Source organism: Chlamydomonas reinhardtii, chromosome 17 (genome assembly GCF_000002595.2).
Source record: "Chlamydomonas reinhardtii strain CC-503 cw92 mt+ chromosome 17, whole genome shotgun sequence".
Lineage (NCBI taxonomy): Eukaryota > Viridiplantae > Chlorophyta > Chlorophyceae > Chlamydomonadales > Chlamydomonadaceae > Chlamydomonas > Chlamydomonas reinhardtii.
This window is the reverse complement of record NC_057020.1, coordinates 1,646,127-1,664,128: the sequence shown is the minus strand read 5'-3', so window position 1 is coordinate 1,664,128 and position 18,002 is coordinate 1,646,127. Positions and strand designations below refer to the sequence as shown.

The following is an 18,002-nucleotide window of genomic DNA, read 5'->3' as shown; positions in this document are numbered from 1 at the left end:
AACCAACACAACCCTTTCATTTACAGCACTGTATCCGTATGCAGTCACTAGACGGCGCGGGCGCCGTGCAGACCCAATCAGTTGATGTCACGTTCGTCAGGACCAGCCCAAACCCTTACGGCTGAAAAGCCCCCCACCCCGCCCAAAGTAATGCACGCACACGGAGCACACGTACGCACCCACCCACCCACCCGCTGAAATGCCTACGCCCCCGCCAGCGCACGCGTTACACACTCTCGCTCTCGAAATTCTCTCAAGTCAGATCCAAACCACAAGGGCTTTCCTAGCACAGGAGCTCCATCCTGTCTGGTGCTCGCCCGTCCCAGTGTTTACGAGTCCTTTTTCGTGGAGCCGTACAGCAGCGTGTCCTGCTTGAAGGGCATGTTGCACATGCACCACACGCCCGCCAGCAGGAAGTACAGCAGCAGGATGAAGGCGCCGTAGCCAGCCGCCTTGGCGGCGAACTGCTTGGACTGGGCCACCTCGTCGGGGCCGGGGAAGGTGGCTGCGGCGACAGGGGCAGGATGGTGGTGAGAGGAGTATGTAAAGCAGCCGTGGTTAGGCAGTGGCCATCCACACGGTTTCCGGACTGGTGGTTATGAAGTGTCAGTCCCGTACACCCCGCTTTCGACACACCCTACACGCAGGAGAGCATCCTCTCCGTGTGGACTAGCTTCCGCATCCTTGCAAACCCCTACAGGCAGTGCTTCTCCCCGTGGCGGTCTCACCCGACAGCAGCTGGCGGCGGGTGGACTCCTTCCAGTTCACCAGCTCCTTCAGGGTCCCAGTGCGGGCCGCGCCCTTGGACATGAACAGCATCTGAGGATGCAGTAGTGAATTGGCCACAAACAGCTGTTGTGAAACGAAGGCATGGGTCTGTACGGTACGTGGGGAGCCTTGCGCGCTCACCAACGGGAGTCCTTGTCCGCTTAGGACTCCGCTGCTTCGTCTCCATTCAGTAACAGCTCATCACGGCCCGTAACAGCACTCCCTTGGAGCTTAGGTGCCTCATTTACCGTTTCATGCGTCTGTCACCCCGCGGCACCAGCAACCCGTGTTGGTGCTGACAACCCTTTTCGCTCCCTTGCATCCCGCCGGCATGGCATCGGCTAGCGCCCCATGCCGTGTCACTCTCTGCTCACACCCAGCACACCCGCACGCACCTGCATCACGACGTCGCCCTCGTAGGCGGCATCCAGGCTGTCCACGGCCCACTTCAGCAGGCGCAGCACGGCATTTGTGGCCGTGGTCATAGCCTCCGACTCACCGCCCACCTTGGCGGCCAGCGCCTTCAGGCCCATAATCGACACCTCATACAGCTCCACGTCGGCCTGAGCAGCGCCGGACTCCGCGCGCTTCTGCACCGCCTCAATCTGCGCCTTCAGCCCCGCGAACACGCTGGCCAGCTCCACAGCGAGCAGCTTCGCCTCCGACTGCGACATGTCCAGGCCGCTGAGGTCCACGCCCGCGGCGGCAGAGGCAGCGACCAGGTTCTGCTCCACACAGTCCTCCTTGCAGTTCTGTGGATTCAGAAAGGCAATACCCGCTCAGATGCTGGTCGGGTGCGGGCAGCACACAGCAGAATACTGGACCTGAGCCAGCGCACCTGCACGCCATCATGGTCGACGACCGACAGCTTGACGGACGGGTTTGCAGCCGAAATGCGGGTCAGGCCGTTCACAATGGCCATGGCGGGGCAGCCATCGCCGGTCAGCTCCACAGTCCGGTGAGCCCGGTTGGAGAGCAGCTCCCCAAGCACATCTGCGCCACGCACGCGAACCAATCAGTCCCAAGTCAATTCAAGGCTACGTCCTGAATTTCTAGGTAACAACACTCACCAGGTGACAGGCCAGCCACGTTCACCGCGGCAAAAGCGCGAGGGTGCTTGAGCGCCGAAGGCTTGGCAATGCCAGCCAGCTGCACGGCAACAATTTTCGCACATTGTTTAGAGGGACAAGTTATTTTGCTGCTGGTAAAAGGCTCGGGCGTCCGCGTGGCTGAGGATCGACGATTGATTCTGAGCGACTAGTGACTTCCGTTCGCCCCTGTGGCTGTATCTACGCGCACCTGCTGAGACTGGTCAGCGGTGATGACCGAGCCCGGCACCAGTCCAGTAAGCGCAGCGCACAGCGACGCCACCTCCGATTTCGCGACCGCCGCAGCTGGCCCCGTTTGAAGGTAAGCGTGCTGCACACTGTCAACCAGTACTAGGGGAGAGGCGGAGGCCGCGGCCACTAGGACCGCGCACAGCGGCAAAAGTAGGGAAAACTTCATTTTGTTCGCGGTGTGCCCACTTTGTGCAACCCTCAAGTGTTATATGCCCATATGCTACAGAAACATGAACCATAAACACTGCTAGAGTCAAGTCAGTCAACCGCGACTCGCATGGCATCGTGATGTCCTGCATGGTCTTCGGGGTGACCCCGTGGGGTGACACCCCCCCCCCCCCCCGCCCCCAGCCCTGTTAAGGGTATCGGCTGAGCATGTACTTCAGCCTGTATGGAGTTAACAAGTCTTCGACGCCCATGACGGCATAGCTCCATAATCCAGCTGCCTGCTGTTCACTGACTGGAGGCCAATGGAGAGGCAGAAAAAGGCAAGTGCACGCAGTGCGTAACGCGAGCCCCACCCAACAACCGGGCATCCACAACCCATTACTCCGCGCTATTCGTTACATGTTGCCCTTGCCTACATGGCCATGCTCCTCATCACAACTGTTGCAAACAACATCGTGATACGCCACCTATTGGGCCCACCGGTCCTTCTGACTCCAATCCTCCTCTCCTCTCTTCGCTGCTTTGCTTGCACTCGCCATGCCCGCGCAGGCTTATACTATCCGCTCGAGCTCCTTGGCGTACACGAGCGCGTTGTTGATGAGCTCCAGCGAGGGAATGGCCTTGGACGCCGTGGTCCCCTCGGTGGCCTCCGTCTTGAACACAACGTACCCGTCCACGACCGCCCAGTTGTGCTGCAGCGCACCAGGCACGGGGGCAACCACCGGGGCATGAGAATAAGAGCGTGAGAACAAGGGAGTGAGAGGGATCTTTGCAGCAGGCGCCGGAGGCCTGCCCATAGGCACCACGCGGCAGGGCTGCGCTCGCGCACATTCCCGCGCCGCCCGCTGCAGCAACAACCTACCACCATCCGACCAGCGTCGAAAGGCCCGATACCGGATCCCCGTTGCCCTTCATCCCACGCCCTTCAGCCCAGCCCAGCCTGACCCCAGCTCAACCCACGCTCACCTCTTGTGCGTAGGCCTTGACCGCGGCCTCGCTGTCGAACAGCAGCAGCTTCTGGGCGTCCGCCAGCTTGAGCCGCTCATAGGCCTTCTCGCTGCAGCTGGCAGCCTCGTCGCTACGGGGTGGCAAGCCGGGGCGGGGCGTGCTGTTGTTAGTATGGTAGAAAGGTACCTCCGGCCTGAGCGAGTTCCCTGAGAAATGCTCAAACCAAACCATCTCCCATAGCATGCCGATGAGCGCGCAACGAGTACAGGCGCCATCCAGCAGAGGCCTTGACTCATCCCAAACACCGCTGGCGCCCACGCGCGGCACGTGCCATTCCAACATCCTCCGGCCCTGCTTGGGATGTTTCCATGTCTAGTAACCCTCAGCCCTTGCGCTCTGGCAGCCTCCCTGCCTTCGCTGCTGTGCAACTGCTCTCACCGCACGGTGGTGGCCAGCTGCGCCAGCAGCATGCCGTGCACCTCGCTGGCGGAATTCTTGGCGGCGGCCAGCACCTGACAGCCAGGAACAAATACCGTGCAGTTTCACTTGTGAGCAACGACAAATGCACCGGACACGTAACTCAACACAGCAGCACGTTGCGTTTTCCATGGCTTAGAGCTCCTGCACAAGCTATCAAACCAGAAGGCGCAACATCTGCTATACACGCGCGTTGCCGTGCTTCCCTGGCTCCCAGCCCACCTTGTTGTAGGCGCCCTCCATCAGCCACTGCTCCAGCTGCACCGGCTGCTGTATGGCGGGATCCTTCTGGGCCTGCAGCGGGGCATAGGGCGGCGAGGGGCGCAAGCTGGTGAAGCATGGAGAAGCACTGGCTGACCAGGCTGCACGCTGCGACGCAAGCATGAGACCAAACGTGGTAGGTTTGGTGCGCAGACAGGGGCAGACCCAGGCCCTGCCAACGAAATCCGCCCTTCCATGCCGGCAACGCTTAGCCACGCCTTCGGCGTCTTGCTACAACCCTGCACCCCCCAAACACAACAGCTGCCATGCTGCTGCACCCACCACGGGCGGGATGAGCTCGAGCTCGGTGTGAAACTCAGCGATGCGGTTCTGCACCAGCAGGCGCAGCAGGTTCAGGCCCTGCATCGCCACCTCGTTGGCGGACGCCGGCACCAGCGTGCTGCGGGGAGAGTAGAGGCGGCATTGAAAGGCAAGGGCGGGTTTATGGGCAGAGCGCATGATGAAGAAACAAGCGTGAGACAAGCAGTCCCTTTGCATCGTGTGACTGTGAGGTTACAAAGCAGGGGCAGCGTGACACGGAACATGGTATGGAGCTCCGAGCGGCACCTTTCGCCCCTGATCTCCAGCACCCCGCATTCCGCCCTACCGCGTGTCGTTGTAGTAGGTTCGGAGCTGCGTGAAGCTGCGCTCCATGGCCGCCTCATCCTGCTTCTTGCAGCTCAGCAGCACAGCCTGCTCCAGCACCTCGCCTGTGTAGTTGCGCGTGCGTGGCGCGGACCGGCGTCAAGCCGCGTTACCTACCGCGCCGCTCGTGCCCTACAAACCTGACCGTGCTGGCATGGAAACTATGGAGCGAGACACCAGCCGTGCATGTAAACCCCCTTACGGTGAGCAACATCATGTCAGGTCATCCGGCAGTCAGGCACCAGCGCTGTCCCCTCCCCCGCCCCCATGCTCACGTCCCAGCAGCAGTTCCTGCTGGGCTGTTGCCGACTTCTCAAACGTCGGCGGCAGGGCTGGGAGTTGAATGAGCTTGACCTGTGCAACCGAGGACAGGAGTAAACTTCAACGCACACAATGACTCGGTTGCACTGCTTTGGCTGCTCTGAGCGGCACACCACGCCCAGCACCCGACCTTCCTCTCCTTTCCTCTTCTCCCCCTGACCTTCAGCTGGCCCAGCAGGCTGTCCGCCGTGCTTAGATCCTTCTTCCCAATAGCATCCTGTTGATAGGCACGGCCATCGCAAGCCTCAGCTTCAGCGCGGGCTTGGTACCCTCGCGGTGCATGCTGTCAGCCTCACAAACCTTGAAGCGCCCAAGCAGTGCTGTGGCCTCCTGAAGGGCCATTGTCCCGTGGAAGAGTCTTTTGCTCAAGTCTAGCGAAGCGACCACAGCCGGTAACAAAGATCTTCAATGCGCGCGCAAGACAACTCCCAAGCTTGCAGTTGTTATCGAGATACTGCACGCAGCTACTTGCTTTGTATGTACACTAAGATGATGAAACGGGAGCTTTTCCTGCGACTGAATACTGGCATGATGACGAGAGGACCGGATGATGAGGGCTGCCCGAACAAGAGCTGCTTTCAAGTAACAATGACTTTGCGTTATGCTTAGCATACTTAAAGAATCACAATTAAACACGAACGAAGCAGAGGAGGGGAAACTGCCTCGGTGACGGAAGTCGGAAGCCAAGCCCTAAATACAAACAATGCCACCAACTAGCGGCATCCTTGCCTGGTTCACATCATGGTTGGATTGGTTGCGGTCGCTCTTCTTCAAGCGCGAAATGGAATTGTCGCTGGTGGGCTAGCCGACCGGTTTGCAGTGATGGTGTCCATGAATGTGTAGCATCTACGGGTACAGGCAGGGAAAAAGATGCAGTGAGCTGATGGGCGGGGCTTCGCTTGACACGCCACCTCTCCGACCCTATGTCCTGGCGGTACTACAGGTTGGGCTCAACAAGGGCGGCAAGTCCACGCTGGTGCAGGTCCTCACGACTGGGCAATACACTGAGGACACAATTCCCACGGTGAGATGGCGGTCCAGGTGGAGGGGCTGTGGCGCTAGGGTTTAGGGTTCGGCACGTGCATCATGGTTGGATTGGTTGCGGTCGCTCTTCTTCAAGCGCGAAATGGGCAGGACACAGCAGCATACGGCAGGGTAGGTGGCAGGCGGGTATCAGGGGCGCCAGCCTGTGTGGCGTGCGTCCTGCGAAGCACGCTGCGTGTGATAGCATTCGTGGCGCTGTGCCTCAGTCATAGCTGGAGGCCCGTACCAACGCACTAGCTGACGATGGGCACCCGTTTTCCTCCGATGACAGGTCGGCTTCAACAGTGAGTCTCTCATTGCCTCATGCGGCGAAAGGCGATGTAGAGGGAGTGGGCAGGGGTTAGACAGAGGCGCATGTGCGGGGCACTGGGGCGCCCATGTGCGGCGTCTTGCATCCTGCGTCAGCTCACTGGGGCTTGTCAGCCAGGAACCAGGCTACTGACACGTCGCCAACAACGCTCAATCGCCCAAACAGTGCGGAAAATGACCAAGGGAGGAGTGACAATCAAGATGTGGGACCTCGGTGGTGAGTCGCGGCCCAGCCTTGGGAAGGCTGCGTGGGCGGCAGCAGCAGCACTCATTTAGCCCTGCCACACTGGTTCTCCCGCTTCAAGTTTCTGTACTCACCGTGGCCGTTTCTTTTGTGCAGGCCAGCAGCGCTTCCGGAACCTGTGGGAGCGGTACTGCCGCGGTGTGCAGGTGGGCGGGGGGCGATGGAGGACCACAGGCAGCAACCATATGAGGTTGGACTGTCTTTGTAATTTCGCATCCATATGAGGATGGGTGCATAACGCGGTCCATAAGAGCCGAGGCACTGGATGTTGGCATAGAGCACAGCATGACACAGACACAGCAGGGCACAGGAATTGGCGGCTGTGGTATTATGTGGCGGACCCGCCTCGGGCGCGAGATAGGGACACGCACACCCAGTGCTGTGGCTGGCTCCACACACCCCGCCTTCCTTCACCCATAAGACCGAACGGCTTCTTGCATGGTGCGCGCAGGCCATCGTGTTTGTGGTGGACGCTGCGGACCTCGACAACGTGCCCATGGCCCAGCGGGAGCTGCACTCGCTGCTTGAGAAGCCCAGCCTCAAGGTGGGACTAGAGCTGAGAGGACGGGTTTGCACAGGCGACGGCATGTACGGCACATAAGGGCCCAAGGCCGACAACCGAGTGGGAGTCGGCGGGGTCAGGGCACACATTGGAAGCTACGCAGAGGATAGGGCCAGTTATGCAGGCGTGGGTGCCAGCAGAAGCGTGTGGGTGTTGCGTGGCAGTGGATGGAGCCTGTCCTACAGTAATATAGATGGGGCGTGCGTGGGCGCCAGCGGGAATGCGGGGGCCCTGCAGAGGAATGCGTGGGCGCCAGCCGGAAAGGTTACGGTAAAGCCGTGCGCGGCTGGGGTCAGCAGCAGGGAGGCAGGGTGCAGGTGCCCCTCGCGTCAGCGCACTCGTCGTGTTGTCAGCAATTTCGTCACGCACGCCTCTGGTGAGCTTACGTCATCCCGCACCGCACACTCCGCTTGTCTGCTTGCAGAGCATCCCGCTACTGGTGCTGGGCAACAAGAACGACCTGCCGGGGGCCCTGGGCGTGCAGCAGCTTACTGACGCACTGAACCTCAAGGTAGGGAGGGATGGCGAGCAGCTGGCTGGCCGGCAGGGATAGGGGGCAAGGGAGAACGGAGAAGTCGCACTGAACAAGAATTAGCATGCAACCTTTACGGAGCTGGGGCTTTCGCCCGGGTACCGGCGGGGTACGGCCTGTGACGTCCTGCCCTGACTGGCCTACGCAGGCTCTGACGGATCGCGAGGTGTGCATCTACAGCATCAGCTGCAAGCGTCAGAACAACATAGACGTAACGCTTGAGTGGCTCACCAAGCACGCCAAGTCCTAGGCTGCGCCACTCGGGGCCTGGTGGTGTAGGCCTGGTCACTCCACGGTGGTTGGCTGAAGTGGAGGGGCATGGGGGGGGCACAAGCCGCAGCGCGCCGGTGGGAGGTGGAGGCTGCACGACATAGCGCATTGACCTGTTGCTGACGCAGAGGCATGGGTGATAGGCATCGTGAAATAATGGGCACACTACGGATGTGTAGGCGGGTTTGTGTCATGTGCCGTGTGCGGACCTTGAAGTTGAAGGCGCAGCACAAGCACAGTTGAGGGTGGATTTGTCGTCGATTTGTATCTACACAGTCATGAGGGCTGTGACTACGTAAAAAGAGATACAAATGGGCAGGGTACCCGGCGGTTTGATGAAACTGCTCTGCAGAGCTGTTGCACCAATACGCAAGCGTGGCTAAGAGGCCATGTAATACGGCAAATGCCATCTGCATCCCCTGTAATAGGCTAGGATAGACGCCCACCGTGTGGGCAGGGGAGGTGGCTCCCCTGCGTGTGGGGGTGTGTGGCCGGAGCAGGTTCCTGTGGATGCACCTGACCATGCCGCAATAGTACAATGTCTGATAGCAAACTGGGGCCCGTGCAGCAGGTGAGAAACACCGAGTTTTTTTGGGGTGGGTGGGGGATCCTGGACACGTTGCACAACCTTGGGCTTCGAAGGAGGACGCGGCGCCCAACGTGCACAGGAATAAAAACTGCTTAGCCACCGAAGCCGTACAGGGTGCGGCCCTGGCGCTTGAGCGCGTAGACCACGTCCATGGCGGTCACGGTCTTGCGGCGAGCGTGCTCGGTGTAGGTGACCGAGTCGCGGATGACGTTCTCCAGGAAGGTCTTGAGCACTGTGCGGGTCTCCTCGTAGATGAGGCCGCTGATACGCTTCACACCGCCACGACGAGCCAGCCGGCGGATAGCGGGCTTCGTGATGCCCTGGATGTTGTCGCGGAGCACCTTGCGATGGCGCTTGGCGCCGCCCTTGCCCAGGCCCTTGCCGCCCTTGCCACGTCCGGACATGTTTGCTGGTTTGTTAGAGGAAGGAGCAAAGAAAGTGAAAAGTGAGTACCGTAGTATTTGTTGTTGAGGCCGTGGGCGGTTATGAGGAGCTGGGGGGGGGAGGGGGGGGGCGCTCGGGCAAGGCCGGATCCAAGTCAACGGACCCAGGTGAGGCGTTGACCAGACCTTGAGTCGACCGAGTGCCGGTCAACGCCTCAGCCTGGCCCTTGACCAGTCGGCGCCCTCTTAACCAGAAGGAAAGTCACATATAAATCTCAAAAGAAACTTTCGTCTTCAAATTACAAACTTCCAACAAAATGGCCCGCACCAAGCAGACCGCTCGCAAGTCCACCGGTGGCAAGGCGCCCCGCAAGCAGCTGGCCACCAAGGCTGCTCGTAAGACCCCCGCCACGGGCGGTGTGAAGAAGCCTCACCGCTACCGCCCCGGTACCGTGGCACTGCGTGAGATCCGCAAGTACCAGAAGTCGACTGAGCTGCTGATCCGCAAGCTGCCGTTCCAGCGTCTGGTGCGTGAGATCGCCCAGGACTTCAAGACCGACCTGCGCTTCCAGAGCCAGGCCGTTCTGGCGCTGCAGGAGGCCGCTGAGGCCTACCTGGTGGGCCTGTTCGAGGACACCAACCTGTGCGCCATCCACGCCAAGCGTGTGACCATCATGCCCAAGGACATCCAGCTGGCCCGCCGCATCCGTGGCGAGCGCGCTTAAGCGTGCTGTGTGTCTCCGGAGGTTTTTCCACCAACAATTCGGTGTTTCTCAACACCACAATTACTTGAAGCGGAGACCATGTCACCGGGCGGGGTGCATTTGACATGGCCAGCAAGCGACATCCTGGCCCACGGAAGAGTGCGATATGTTGCTGAAACAGATTAGGCGTGCACCATCAAGGGCTGCCTAGACCAACCTAGACATGCACCGGCAAGGTTTTGGTTTATGGCGAGCATAGCATCGGTTAGGCAATCTAGATTTACTGCCGTTTGGTGTGTTGCCTGCTGTGCTCGTGCTTGACGCCTGGACACGCCTGGACACGCCTGGACACGCCTGGACATATGGCGGGCCTGTAGCAACCGACCCTGGGCATGGGAGAAAGGTGACCGGGGCAGGTAGTGTTGACGTCTGATCATTGGCACCGGTAGTATCGAAACCTTCGACCTCAGACAGTGGCGTGGGCGCAGTTTTTCCTCGAGAGGGAGAGCCACCTTTCTTGTTCTCCTGGTCCTCTGGCTTTATTCTTGTCATGGCGGTGCGGGCTGGTGATTGTCTCGGCCACATGACCATCCGTCTAATTTGGCGCCGACATTTTGACAGTTTGTCTTTTCTTTCCACCTGCAAATGCTGCAAGGTCGCTGCGTCTCACATACTCGAACTAGACTAGCTAGCTTGCGACCCGTCGCCAACACAATTAGCTCGACTAACATGGTCTCTGTCGCTGCGGCGCCGAGCACATCGGTATCCGTGGCTCCCAAGAAGGGCACTGCGGAGGCCACTGCAGCTCGCTCCTATCACGATGATATGAAGTGCGTTTTGTGGACGGCGAGCGACCTTTCAAGCCGCATAGCTGAGCTTGGCAGGTAAGCAATGCGCACCAAGTGTCTCTTCTGGGTAAATGAGGTATGGGAAGGGAGTGAGCGCCAAGAAACAGCAAAGCGGCGTGAAGTCGGCTCGGCATGGAAGGTATATATTGCCTGCCAGCTCACGCGCTCGCACGCCGTTACATATGCGCTACTGCAGGCAAATTGCTACTGACTACGAGGGCAAGGCCCCGCTGGTGTTGGGGGTGAGTGCCCAAAAACGTTCAAACGTTTTGGGCTTGTTGGGCACAACGTGGCGTTTGGAGAGCGCCTCAGGCGCCAAATACATCGCACGGCGACGTGTTATTTTGCAATAGACCACGCTGACAGCGGGGACAAGCTGCGTCAGAACAGCCCAAATGCATGCCGAGCGTTGGGCCAAGCCACCTGCGGTACCGGCGGCGCGTACCGCCCGTGGGCGCGCGTTGGTACAATCGAAGGTCTTAAAAGGATGGAGGATTCTGCCGCAACACGCTCGACGCAGTTCGCGGCTTGGTGGGCGGCGTGCTGCATATGGGTATTGCACAGAGCACGTACCGACACCAATGAACGAACGCCTTCCCCGCGGTCCGCCGGAATTCCCCCACCAGGTGTTGAAAGGCTCGTTCATGTTCTACTCGGACCTCGTGCGTGCCATCGAGCCATGCCCTCGTGGCCTGACGATGGACTTCATCCGCGCATCAAGCTACGGTTCGGGGACAGAGTCGACGGGCGACGTCAAGGTGTGTTGCGCTGGGTGAACTAGGCGGGCTCTGTGTGAAGGGTGTGGAGGTAAAAATATGATGCATGCGTTTGCGTGTCTGTGCGTGCCTTGTGTGGCGGGAGGGCACCGCGTGGTGTCACGAACGGACCGCGCTGAAACATATGCACACGCACACGCACTGCTCCAACGTGGTTGTGACTAACTAGCGTCTGCGCTCGTGCTGTGTTGCAGCTCAAAACGGACCTGAAGAAGGAGAAGGTGGCGGGGCGGCACGTGTTGCTGGTGAGACCAGCGGCAGCGGGGCGCAATCGCTAACTGGGTACAGCGCTCGAGAGGACCTGCCTTGCCAATCGACAGCATTAATTGCATGCTTTCAGGGCGCTGCGGTGTCGGGGGTTTACGGTAGGATGCCCGACCCATTCAACTTGACCCCACGCCGGTGCCCCATCCTCAACCGCGCGGCCAGTCCTTATTCGTCGACGGAGTGTCCCACTGGAAATGGTGTTGAGCTATCCCGCTTCACTGCTACCGTACTTCGCAACCTGCTGACTGTCTTCCTTCCCACACCCCGGCATCCCGCCGCCACCCGGAGGTCGAGGATATCGTAGATACAGCGCTGACAATCACCACCGTCATCCGCTACCTGGAGGAGGAGTGCGACGTGGCGTCCGTGCGCACCGCCACGCTGCTGGATAAGCACGAGCGGCGGGCGCTGTCGTACAAGCCTGAGTACGTGGGCTTCACGGTGAGTGGTTGATTGGACAGGAGCAGACTTGGGTGGGGTATGTGAAGAGACGCGGGACAAGCACGGCGGCGTGACGGGGGCTTGGCGGGAACGGCATCAAGACGAGTTGCGTGTGCACGTATACGCGTGACGAGGATTAGTTCGGGAGGGGCACGTTGTGGCAGCAGATACCAAGTGCTAAATTACAGGGGCACGCAAAGCGGGCTAGTGGCGGCCGTGTGGGCCGCGGAGGTCGGTATATGTGCTAAACCTGCTACGTGCTTTGCCTTGCGCACGCAGTGCCCCAACGAGTTCGTGGTGGGCTACGGACTGGACTTCGACGAGGAGTACCGCAGCATCCCCTACATCGGTGAGTGGCGGGCGGAGCATGCTGGTGTAAACCTGCAAGCGAACCCTACGCGTAACATAGCAGTGGCACGCACACCCGCACGCGCACGCAGCCTGCATTGTCGTTGGCTTGCATTACTGCCGCCAGTATCCCTGGCGATGACACAGATCTCACTAGACGGGGCCGCATGTCTTGCGCACAGCATCTGATGAGTACCTGACAACTTAATGACACAGGCGTGCTGAAGCCCGAGTGCTACGCGCACCTGGGCATCAAGCCGGAGCCAGCCGAGTCGGGCGAGAGCGGCGACGAGTAAGCGCTGCGCCACGGCGCGTGTGTCCTTGGGTGCGGCTGCATGACGGCCGGGTGCTCGCTGGCAGTGCTGCCGAAGATGAGGCGTGAGGCCGGAGAGTGCTCCGAACAGGCATGCTGTGGTTGGGCCGGCCGGCGGCCCACAAGGCGCTGTGCAGATGGCACAACGGCGACCGTTGCATGCTCAGGGTTAGTCGCATCAGAATCTTACATGCCATACATGGCAGCTGTCAACCTGGCATATTGAGCACAGCGCAAGTGAAGTACGGCATACCCCGAAGTTGTACATGCGGTTCGGTGTTTCCGTTTGTCTATGGCTGCACTTTGGTTTGGTTGCACCTCAAGGGAGATGAATGTATCCTGGCGAGCCTTCAGCCTCTTGACACTTGACGTGCTTCAGCCCACTTGCCCCACGGGGGACAGCCACCTCTCTGGTGCAACCTCGAACTTCACACTTTGTCGTGCAAGCGGGGTGTATTGGTATCTGTAGCATTACGCGGTAGACTGCCGCGAAGTTAGTTGCATCAATGGTCTAGCGGACGTCAATCGGCTCGCAGGATACGGAGCTGTCAGAGGCCACGCCGTGCAGTCCGGCGGGCGGAGCGGCGACTTAGCAGGTTGACACAGTCACGGGGGTGTACCCACATCTGGCGGCTTCCATACGGGCTCTAGTGTTCAGGGGAGCTTTGTGCGTGTATGCAATGTTTTACTGGCTCACTAAGCCATGTGTATTATCTTTCTTCTAGCACGGAGCAAGCTCAGGCGGCGTGAACGGTTGCTTGTTTCCATGTCTGAACTTAGGTCGGTTCGTTATGCCCAGGTGGCATTGGCACTTGGACAGATAGGCGAACGCAAGGGCGACTGTGCGATCACGTGACAGGGAGTGCACTGATTACTTGGATGGTGGGGAGGCGGGCCGGGGGCTGGTGAAGAGTGGTGGCACGAAACGCGTGTGCATGCAGGACGGCAAGCAGGACGGAGCGTGAAATGGATGGCGCATTGGCAGATCCGCCCCATGTGTTTGTCAGGGCTGGCGGCCGCGCTGGTAGCGGGTGGTAACAACAGCGCCCTGTCAGGTTTAAGGAGTGCACGGCACCAGTGAGGAAAGATGACATGGACTATGGACATGGACTGATGGGGACCACACAGTTAACGCAACCGCGCATGCATGCGCGCGGGCCAGTCTTCGCAGGTCAGGGGCTGTCACGCTGTACTTTACAAACATGTCTCTGCGCACTTACAGCCACCAGCTGGCTGCCCTAAACGCGAAGGCGGTGAAGGCGTGGCTTCAGGACGCCAGCTGGAAGGGCCGCGCCAACAAGAACAATCCGCGGTTTTATGCGGACGTGCCGGCGGACGACAGCGGGCCGCCCACCGCCGCCACCAAGGCCAAGATATCGGCGGCTATGAAGGGCAACACCAACAGGATGAAGAAACGTTAACCCACACTGTCCCCCTCCTCCTCCTCCGCCATCCTATGTTACTTGCTGTGGCGGCAGTGCGTGCACACGGGGGGCGTCAGGCGGATGCAGCGGCGCGCCCCGTGCAGGCGCATGCGCCACACAGACTGCGGACTGCGGTGGGCCTGACTGCTGGGTGGTGTTTGAGGCCGCGTTGGATGTGGGTGCGGTGGGATTGCTGGGAGCGGGCGGGAGGCAGTATCTAACAAGGTAGCTGTGGTACCGCAGACTAGCGGAGTGCTGTCGAAATGCGAACGCGAATGTGCGCGACACGAAGAGAAGTTGTAGACTACGGTAGGTTTCGGATACGGTACGGTACACCGGGGATGGCGGGGCTTCATGCCGCACGCACATTTTCTCTTGCGCTGTGGTGCGGATAGCAGTTCAATTGACTCCTTGATGGGGGAGCTTCGGGTGAAGGTGGTGCAAGAGGGGAAGCAAATGTCCGGTACATCGTCAAGTACCCCTGGGCGACCGCCGCTTACCGTAAGTTGTATCCATCCTTGCTCCTTGGCCCTGTCGATTGTCCGGCCTAGATCCGTGACGCGCCAGTTCAGCGCCATCCCTCTTACACCGTTCCGAATATCTCCTGTACTAGGCGAGGACCAAACACATTGATGCTTCGTGTGCGAACGCGGCGATGACGCGACTCACACACGAGCCTCGGATGTCCCCGGTTAGCCGGACCAGGGATGGGCCGGACCTCCCTGCACTGTCTCAACTCTCAGGCTATTGCCGCCAGCACGGGGCGAAAACGCGAGCCGGGCAATAGAAACTGAAATCAACGTGTTCACCTCTGGGTAGTTGGCTAGTAATTGGCCTCCATATGCCTCTGGTTACCACTGGTGCCGCATGTGAAAGCGCGGCAAGCCGGTCTCGCGGTACGGTGTGTGTTGGGTGTGTGTGGTCTGCTGCCGTACGTGCCCCCGTGGACCCGGGTCGCGGCGGCATGGCTGCGCCAGGTGCACCCGGCGGCAACGCCCCTGCGTTTGTTGGTGCGGGGGGCCGCGGACCGTGTGCTAAATAAGCCGCTCGCCCCGGCGGGCAAGCCGTTTGCGCGCCTGCTGAAAGCCATGACTGACCTGCCCGCGGTGACTCTTGTGGCGCCGCCCGAGCCGGGCGCGTGGGTGAGTCATGTGCCGTTGTGGGCTAACCCGGCGCTGTGTGAGGACGGCCGCACGTGGGACGTGGCTTTCGCGGATTTGTTCGCTCTGCCGGGACTGGCGTGTGTGGGCCAGCTGGTTGCAGCGCATGACGGCCTGAACGACCTGCGGCAGGCCTTGACACGCCCTTGGGCGGAGGGCTCCCGGTTTGGTGAAGCGTGTGTGGAAATGTATGTGACTGCTGTGTGGCGGCGGGTGCTGCACTGGAGCACGCGGGCGCGCCTGCCGTCGCCCCTGCCGGGGCCGGCGTCGCCTCAAGCGGCGGCCGCCCGGTTTGCGGCGGCGGTGGCCCTTCTTCCCGCTGGCTGGGCTGCCGCCGCGCGTGCGGCCCAGCTGGCTCGGGGGCCTGCCGCCGCGCTGCCGCTCCCGGTGGCCGACGTCATGAGTGCTACGGCGGAGTCGGTGCAACAGGTGGTGCGGGGGCTTGGATGGCTGCAGTGCGGGGGGCCGCCCATCATGCTCACTGCCTGCACGGTGAAGGCGGGGACCGTGCTGCCAATGGCTCCACAGTTAGCCGCCCTGAAGGCTAAGCATTTGCAATATGTGTGCGATGCGGGTGTGTCGGGGGTGGGGGCTGCCCTGGCGGCGGGGGCCTTTGTGTGCACCTTGGCCCGCTTGTAGTCGCTGAAATGGGAGAATCATCGTAAGGAAGCACTGTGGCGTGTGGCGGCCAACGCTTGCTGGGCGTTTCCACGACATGCTAACGAGCGGGCGCGAGGCGTTGCTGTTGACTCGTGTTGGGCGTGTGGGATTGACATGCAGGATGGGGACCGGCGTCACTGGTTTTGGGACTGCACTGTTGCACTGTCGCTGCGGGAATGTATGGGGATGGCTATGGGTTTCCTGCCGGAGGAGGCTCTAAGTGCCTTCTCTCGTGAGGGGTTGTGGTTAGTGCGCCCGCCTGCGGGGCTTGCGCCACCTGTGTGGGATGTGGTGTGTCTCGCTGCTATCTCGGGCTGTTGGTGACGGCATGGTTTTGCGCTTGCCGTATGACGCTGATTCCCCGCCTCCCTCGCCGTGAGAGGTTGTGCGTGGTTGGTGGCTTTGCGTGTGGGCAGGATGCACGTGTGGGCGACCGTTCTAGTCCCTGGACGCTTGCACCTTGGTTAGTGCGTGCGCTCTGCGTGTGTCTTGCGGCCTAGACGTGCCTCCTGTGCCTAGGCTTGTGGCGTTGAGGCACAGCGGTGGGGCTCTGGCGGGTTGAGGCTTGGCTAGGACTCACTGTGCGCGGAGTCACACGGACTTTGCCCGCGGGAGGGTTTGCAGCAAAGTCGGGGTTGGTGGAGTCAAGTTGGGCCCTGATAGCATGTGATGGCTCGGCGTCTTCGGGTGCTGGGACTGTCCCCTCTGTAACATCCGCATTCGTATGCCTCCATTGGTCAGCCACCTTCCTGCAGGTGCGCTGCGACTCTGCTTTGCGAGTGTGGCGTTGCGGTGCGTGTGTCTGCTGCTATCGCCTGGCCGGGCGCCCGGAGCGTGAGGAATGCGCGTCAGCAAACTTCCAGCCAGCCAGCAACTTGTCGGTACTGTAACTCCGGTGTTCGACCAGCAGGGCGCTCATGCACTGCCGTTGCAATTTGTTTGCCATCTGCTGGGGTCTGGGAATCAGCTGCACCCCACGGGAATTCACCAAGCTGCCTTAACACTGTCCCATCGCACATCCATCGGCCAGCCACCAGCGCCATAGAGGGCTGTGTGCGAGGGACGAGGGTGAGAGCGTTTAGGGCGTGAGCGTGACGAGAATGAAACCCCAGTACATACAACAGGACTGGCTTCATGTTTCTAGCTCTATCACTTACATTGGCACTCATCCGGCTGTGGCTGGCGGACTGGGAAAAGACTGAGCAGGCGCCCGGCCCCGCATCAGACAGGGCCGTCATGGGCGGGGGTTCCCCTTCCCCTGGTCATGGACCGCGGATGCGCGGGGATGCGCGGAACCCATTACTACTTTTACCCCAGAGAACCCTCACCCAAACTGTGCGCAGGAGAGGAATGCATGCGTACATGCGAAGGATTACGTGTTGCTGGGCGTGCGGTTCACCCGCTCGTCCGCAATCTTCCGCACCACCGCCCCCGCTTTCACCACTCTACAGGCACCCGGCCAGGCACCCCTGCACCCGGCGGCCTTTTCATCTTCTCTTGGTCTCAAGAGGTAGCGGGGCCCTCGGGACCCCCCCCCCTCTCGTCCAGGCACCGCGCCCCACCCGCACGTAACGGCCACCATTCAGCGACAGGGCCGCCTTCGTCCTATGCGTTTGTGACCACTTGGGGGCAGGCAGCGGGGTGTACGGGGGCTATCCGCCGCTTTGTCGACAGACTCCAGACTGGATGGACCCTCCCCTGGACTGGACGGCATGTCAACTGGGGTTGCCTCCGCCTCCTCTCCTGCATCCAGCCACGCACAAACGCCTACACAACACGTGCGTGGTACGTGACTCACAGTGTGCGCGGTGCTGGTGACCCCTCACATGTGTTGCACAAGCACCTTACCGCGTGTTCCTGACTTGGTATGCGTTGCATTGTGGTGCATCCTTAGCCCCCCAAGGACGGACCAGCCTGCCATCGACTCGCTTACTTCGGGGGTGGACCTTGCAAGCAGCGCCATGCACCGGCGCCCAGCACCGGCGCCCAGTGGCAGCGGCGGCAACGGCAGTTGCAGTTGAGGCCCCCGCCGCTGCTGGCGAAGCTGCTCGGACGGCCCCCAGAGGCTCCCAGAGGCGCGCTTCTCGTCATCGCTACTCGTGAATACGTGCTACTTGTGTTTGAACTTCGAGAGACTCTGAGAGGAGCTAGCCGAGGCCGCCTCGGTTTTACAGGCCTGAGCATGTGGATGGACGGTGGT

At 60.8% G+C, this 18,002-nt stretch overlaps 7 protein-coding genes across 8 annotated transcripts; 4 read left to right on the top strand and 3 right to left on the bottom strand.

Moving 5' to 3' along the window:
* Nucleotides 1-11: 11 nt before the first annotated feature.
* CHLRE_17g708350v5 (uncharacterized protein) lies at nucleotides 12-2,344 on the bottom strand. The gene is made up of 6 exons (XM_001691644.2): nucleotides 2,068-2,344; nucleotides 1,839-1,917; nucleotides 1,607-1,761; nucleotides 1,164-1,520; nucleotides 729-819; nucleotides 12-505 (listed from the first exon to the last, which is right to left on the bottom strand). Exons 1-6 carry the CDS (start codon nucleotides 2,272-2,274, stop codon nucleotides 330-332), a joined length of 1,065 nt encoding a protein of 354 aa, XP_001691696.1. The 5' UTR covers nucleotides 2,275-2,344; the 3' UTR covers nucleotides 12-329.
* Nucleotides 2,345-2,452: 108 nt separating this feature from the next.
* Nucleotides 2,453-5,411, bottom strand: CHLRE_17g708300v5 (uncharacterized protein). The gene is made up of 9 exons (XM_043072037.1): nucleotides 5,229-5,411; nucleotides 5,089-5,145; nucleotides 4,883-4,961; nucleotides 4,570-4,672; nucleotides 4,245-4,362; nucleotides 3,924-3,995; nucleotides 3,663-3,736; nucleotides 3,243-3,354; nucleotides 2,453-2,968 (listed from the first exon to the last, which is right to left on the bottom strand). Exons 1-9 carry the CDS (start codon nucleotides 5,268-5,270, stop codon nucleotides 2,828-2,830), a joined length of 798 nt encoding a protein of 265 aa, XP_042914496.1. The 5' UTR covers nucleotides 5,271-5,411; the 3' UTR covers nucleotides 2,453-2,827.
* Nucleotides 5,412-5,541: 130 nt separating this feature from the next.
* On the top strand, nucleotides 5,542-8,326 carry CHLRE_17g708250v5 (uncharacterized protein). Of its 2 annotated transcripts, none has more exons than XM_001691495.2 (8): nucleotides 5,542-5,724; nucleotides 5,872-5,952; nucleotides 6,244-6,256; nucleotides 6,448-6,498; nucleotides 6,622-6,671; nucleotides 6,977-7,069; nucleotides 7,512-7,598; nucleotides 7,768-8,326. In XM_001691495.2, the coding sequence occupies exons 1-8, from the start codon at nucleotides 5,632-5,634 to the stop codon at nucleotides 7,867-7,869; spliced, it is 570 nt and encodes a 189-aa protein (XP_001691547.1). In that variant the 5' UTR covers nucleotides 5,542-5,631; the 3' UTR covers nucleotides 7,870-8,326. The 2 variants fall into 2 exon arrangements, with proteins under 2 accessions (XP_001691547.1, XP_042914495.1); XM_043072036.1 differs by having other exon boundaries at nucleotides 5,556-5,724.
* A 46-nt stretch (nucleotides 8,327-8,372) lies between these two features.
* Nucleotides 8,373-8,974, bottom strand: CHLRE_17g708200v5 (uncharacterized protein). The gene has a single exon (XM_001691646.2). The coding sequence runs from the start codon at nucleotides 8,880-8,882 to the stop codon at nucleotides 8,571-8,573; it is 312 nt and encodes a 103-aa protein (XP_001691698.1). The 5' UTR covers nucleotides 8,883-8,974; the 3' UTR covers nucleotides 8,373-8,570.
* A 100-nt stretch (nucleotides 8,975-9,074) lies between these two features.
* CHLRE_17g708150v5 (uncharacterized protein) lies at nucleotides 9,075-10,030 on the top strand. The gene has a single exon (XM_001691496.2). It carries the CDS (start codon nucleotides 9,179-9,181, stop codon nucleotides 9,584-9,586), a length of 408 nt encoding a protein of 135 aa, XP_001691548.1. The 5' UTR covers nucleotides 9,075-9,178; the 3' UTR covers nucleotides 9,587-10,030.
* Nucleotides 10,031-10,215: 185 nt separating this feature from the next.
* On the top strand, nucleotides 10,216-14,460 carry CHLRE_17g708100v5 (hypoxanthine phosphoribosyltransferase). Its single transcript, XM_001691497.2, has 7 exons — nucleotides 10,216-10,449; nucleotides 10,610-10,655; nucleotides 11,040-11,171; nucleotides 11,384-11,434; nucleotides 11,745-11,897; nucleotides 12,177-12,246; nucleotides 12,462-14,460. The coding sequence occupies exons 1-7, from the start codon at nucleotides 10,295-10,297 to the stop codon at nucleotides 12,539-12,541; spliced, it is 687 nt and encodes a 228-aa protein (XP_001691549.1). The 5' UTR covers nucleotides 10,216-10,294; the 3' UTR covers nucleotides 12,542-14,460.
* Nucleotides 14,461-14,534: 74 nt separating this feature from the next.
* CHLRE_17g708076v5 (uncharacterized protein) lies at nucleotides 14,535-16,704 on the top strand. Its single transcript, XM_043072035.1, has 2 exons — nucleotides 14,535-14,883; nucleotides 14,960-16,704. Exon 2 carries the CDS (start codon nucleotides 15,071-15,073, stop codon nucleotides 15,779-15,781), a length of 711 nt encoding a protein of 236 aa, XP_042914494.1. The 5' UTR covers nucleotides 14,535-14,883; nucleotides 14,960-15,070; the 3' UTR covers nucleotides 15,782-16,704.
* Nucleotides 16,705-18,002: the final 1,298 nt, after the last annotated feature.

Coding starts and splice junctions, on each gene's coding strand:
- CHLRE_17g708200v5 (XM_001691646.2), bottom strand. CDS start 8,882: ATGTCCGGACGTGGCAAGGGCGGCAAGGGCCTGGGCAAGGGCGGCGCC.
- CHLRE_17g708250v5 (XM_001691495.2), top strand. CDS start 5,632: ATGCCACCAACTAGCGGCATCCTTGCCTGGTTCACATCATGGTTGGAT. Junction 5,725..5,871: donor GCGAAATGGAATTGTCGCTG/GTGGGCTAGCCG, acceptor GCGGTACTACAG/GTTGGGCTCAACAAGGGCGG. Junction 6,672..6,976: donor GGTACTGCCGCGGTGTGCAG/GTGGGCGGGGGG, acceptor TGGTGCGCGCAG/GCCATCGTGTTTGTGGTGGA.
- CHLRE_17g708300v5 (XM_043072037.1), bottom strand. CDS start 5,270: ATGGCCCTTCAGGAGGCCACAGCACTGCTTGGGCGCTTCAAG. Junction 4,962..5,088: donor GCCTGCTGGGCCAGCTGAAG/GTCAGGGGGAGA, acceptor TCGGTTGCACAG/GTCAAGCTCATTCAACTCCC. Junction 2,969..3,242: donor TCAAGGCCTACGCACAAGAG/GTGAGCGTGGGT, acceptor GGTGCGCTGCAG/CACAACTGGGCGGTCGTGGA.
- CHLRE_17g708150v5 (XM_001691496.2), top strand. CDS start 9,179: ATGGCCCGCACCAAGCAGACCGCTCGCAAGTCCACCGGTGGCAAGGCG.
- CHLRE_17g708100v5 (XM_001691497.2), top strand. CDS start 10,295: ATGGTCTCTGTCGCTGCGGCGCCGAGCACATCGGTATCCGTGGCTCCC. Junction 10,450..10,609: donor CGCATAGCTGAGCTTGGCAG/GTAAGCAATGCG, acceptor GCGCTACTGCAG/GCAAATTGCTACTGACTACG. Junction 11,898..12,176: donor CTGAGTACGTGGGCTTCACG/GTGAGTGGTTGA, acceptor TTGCGCACGCAG/TGCCCCAACGAGTTCGTGGT.
- CHLRE_17g708076v5 (XM_043072035.1), top strand. CDS start 15,071: ATGACTGACCTGCCCGCGGTGACTCTTGTGGCGCCGCCCGAGCCGGGC.
- CHLRE_17g708350v5 (XM_001691644.2), bottom strand. CDS start 2,274: ATGAAGTTTTCCCTACTTTTGCCGCTGTGCGCGGTCCTAGTGGCCGCG. Junction 1,762..1,838: donor CGTGGCTGGCCTGTCACCTG/GTGAGTGTTGTT, acceptor TGCGTGGCGCAG/ATGTGCTTGGGGAGCTGCTC. Junction 1,521..1,606: donor TCGACCATGATGGCGTGCAG/GTGCGCTGGCTC, acceptor CTGAATCCACAG/AACTGCAAGGAGGACTGTGT.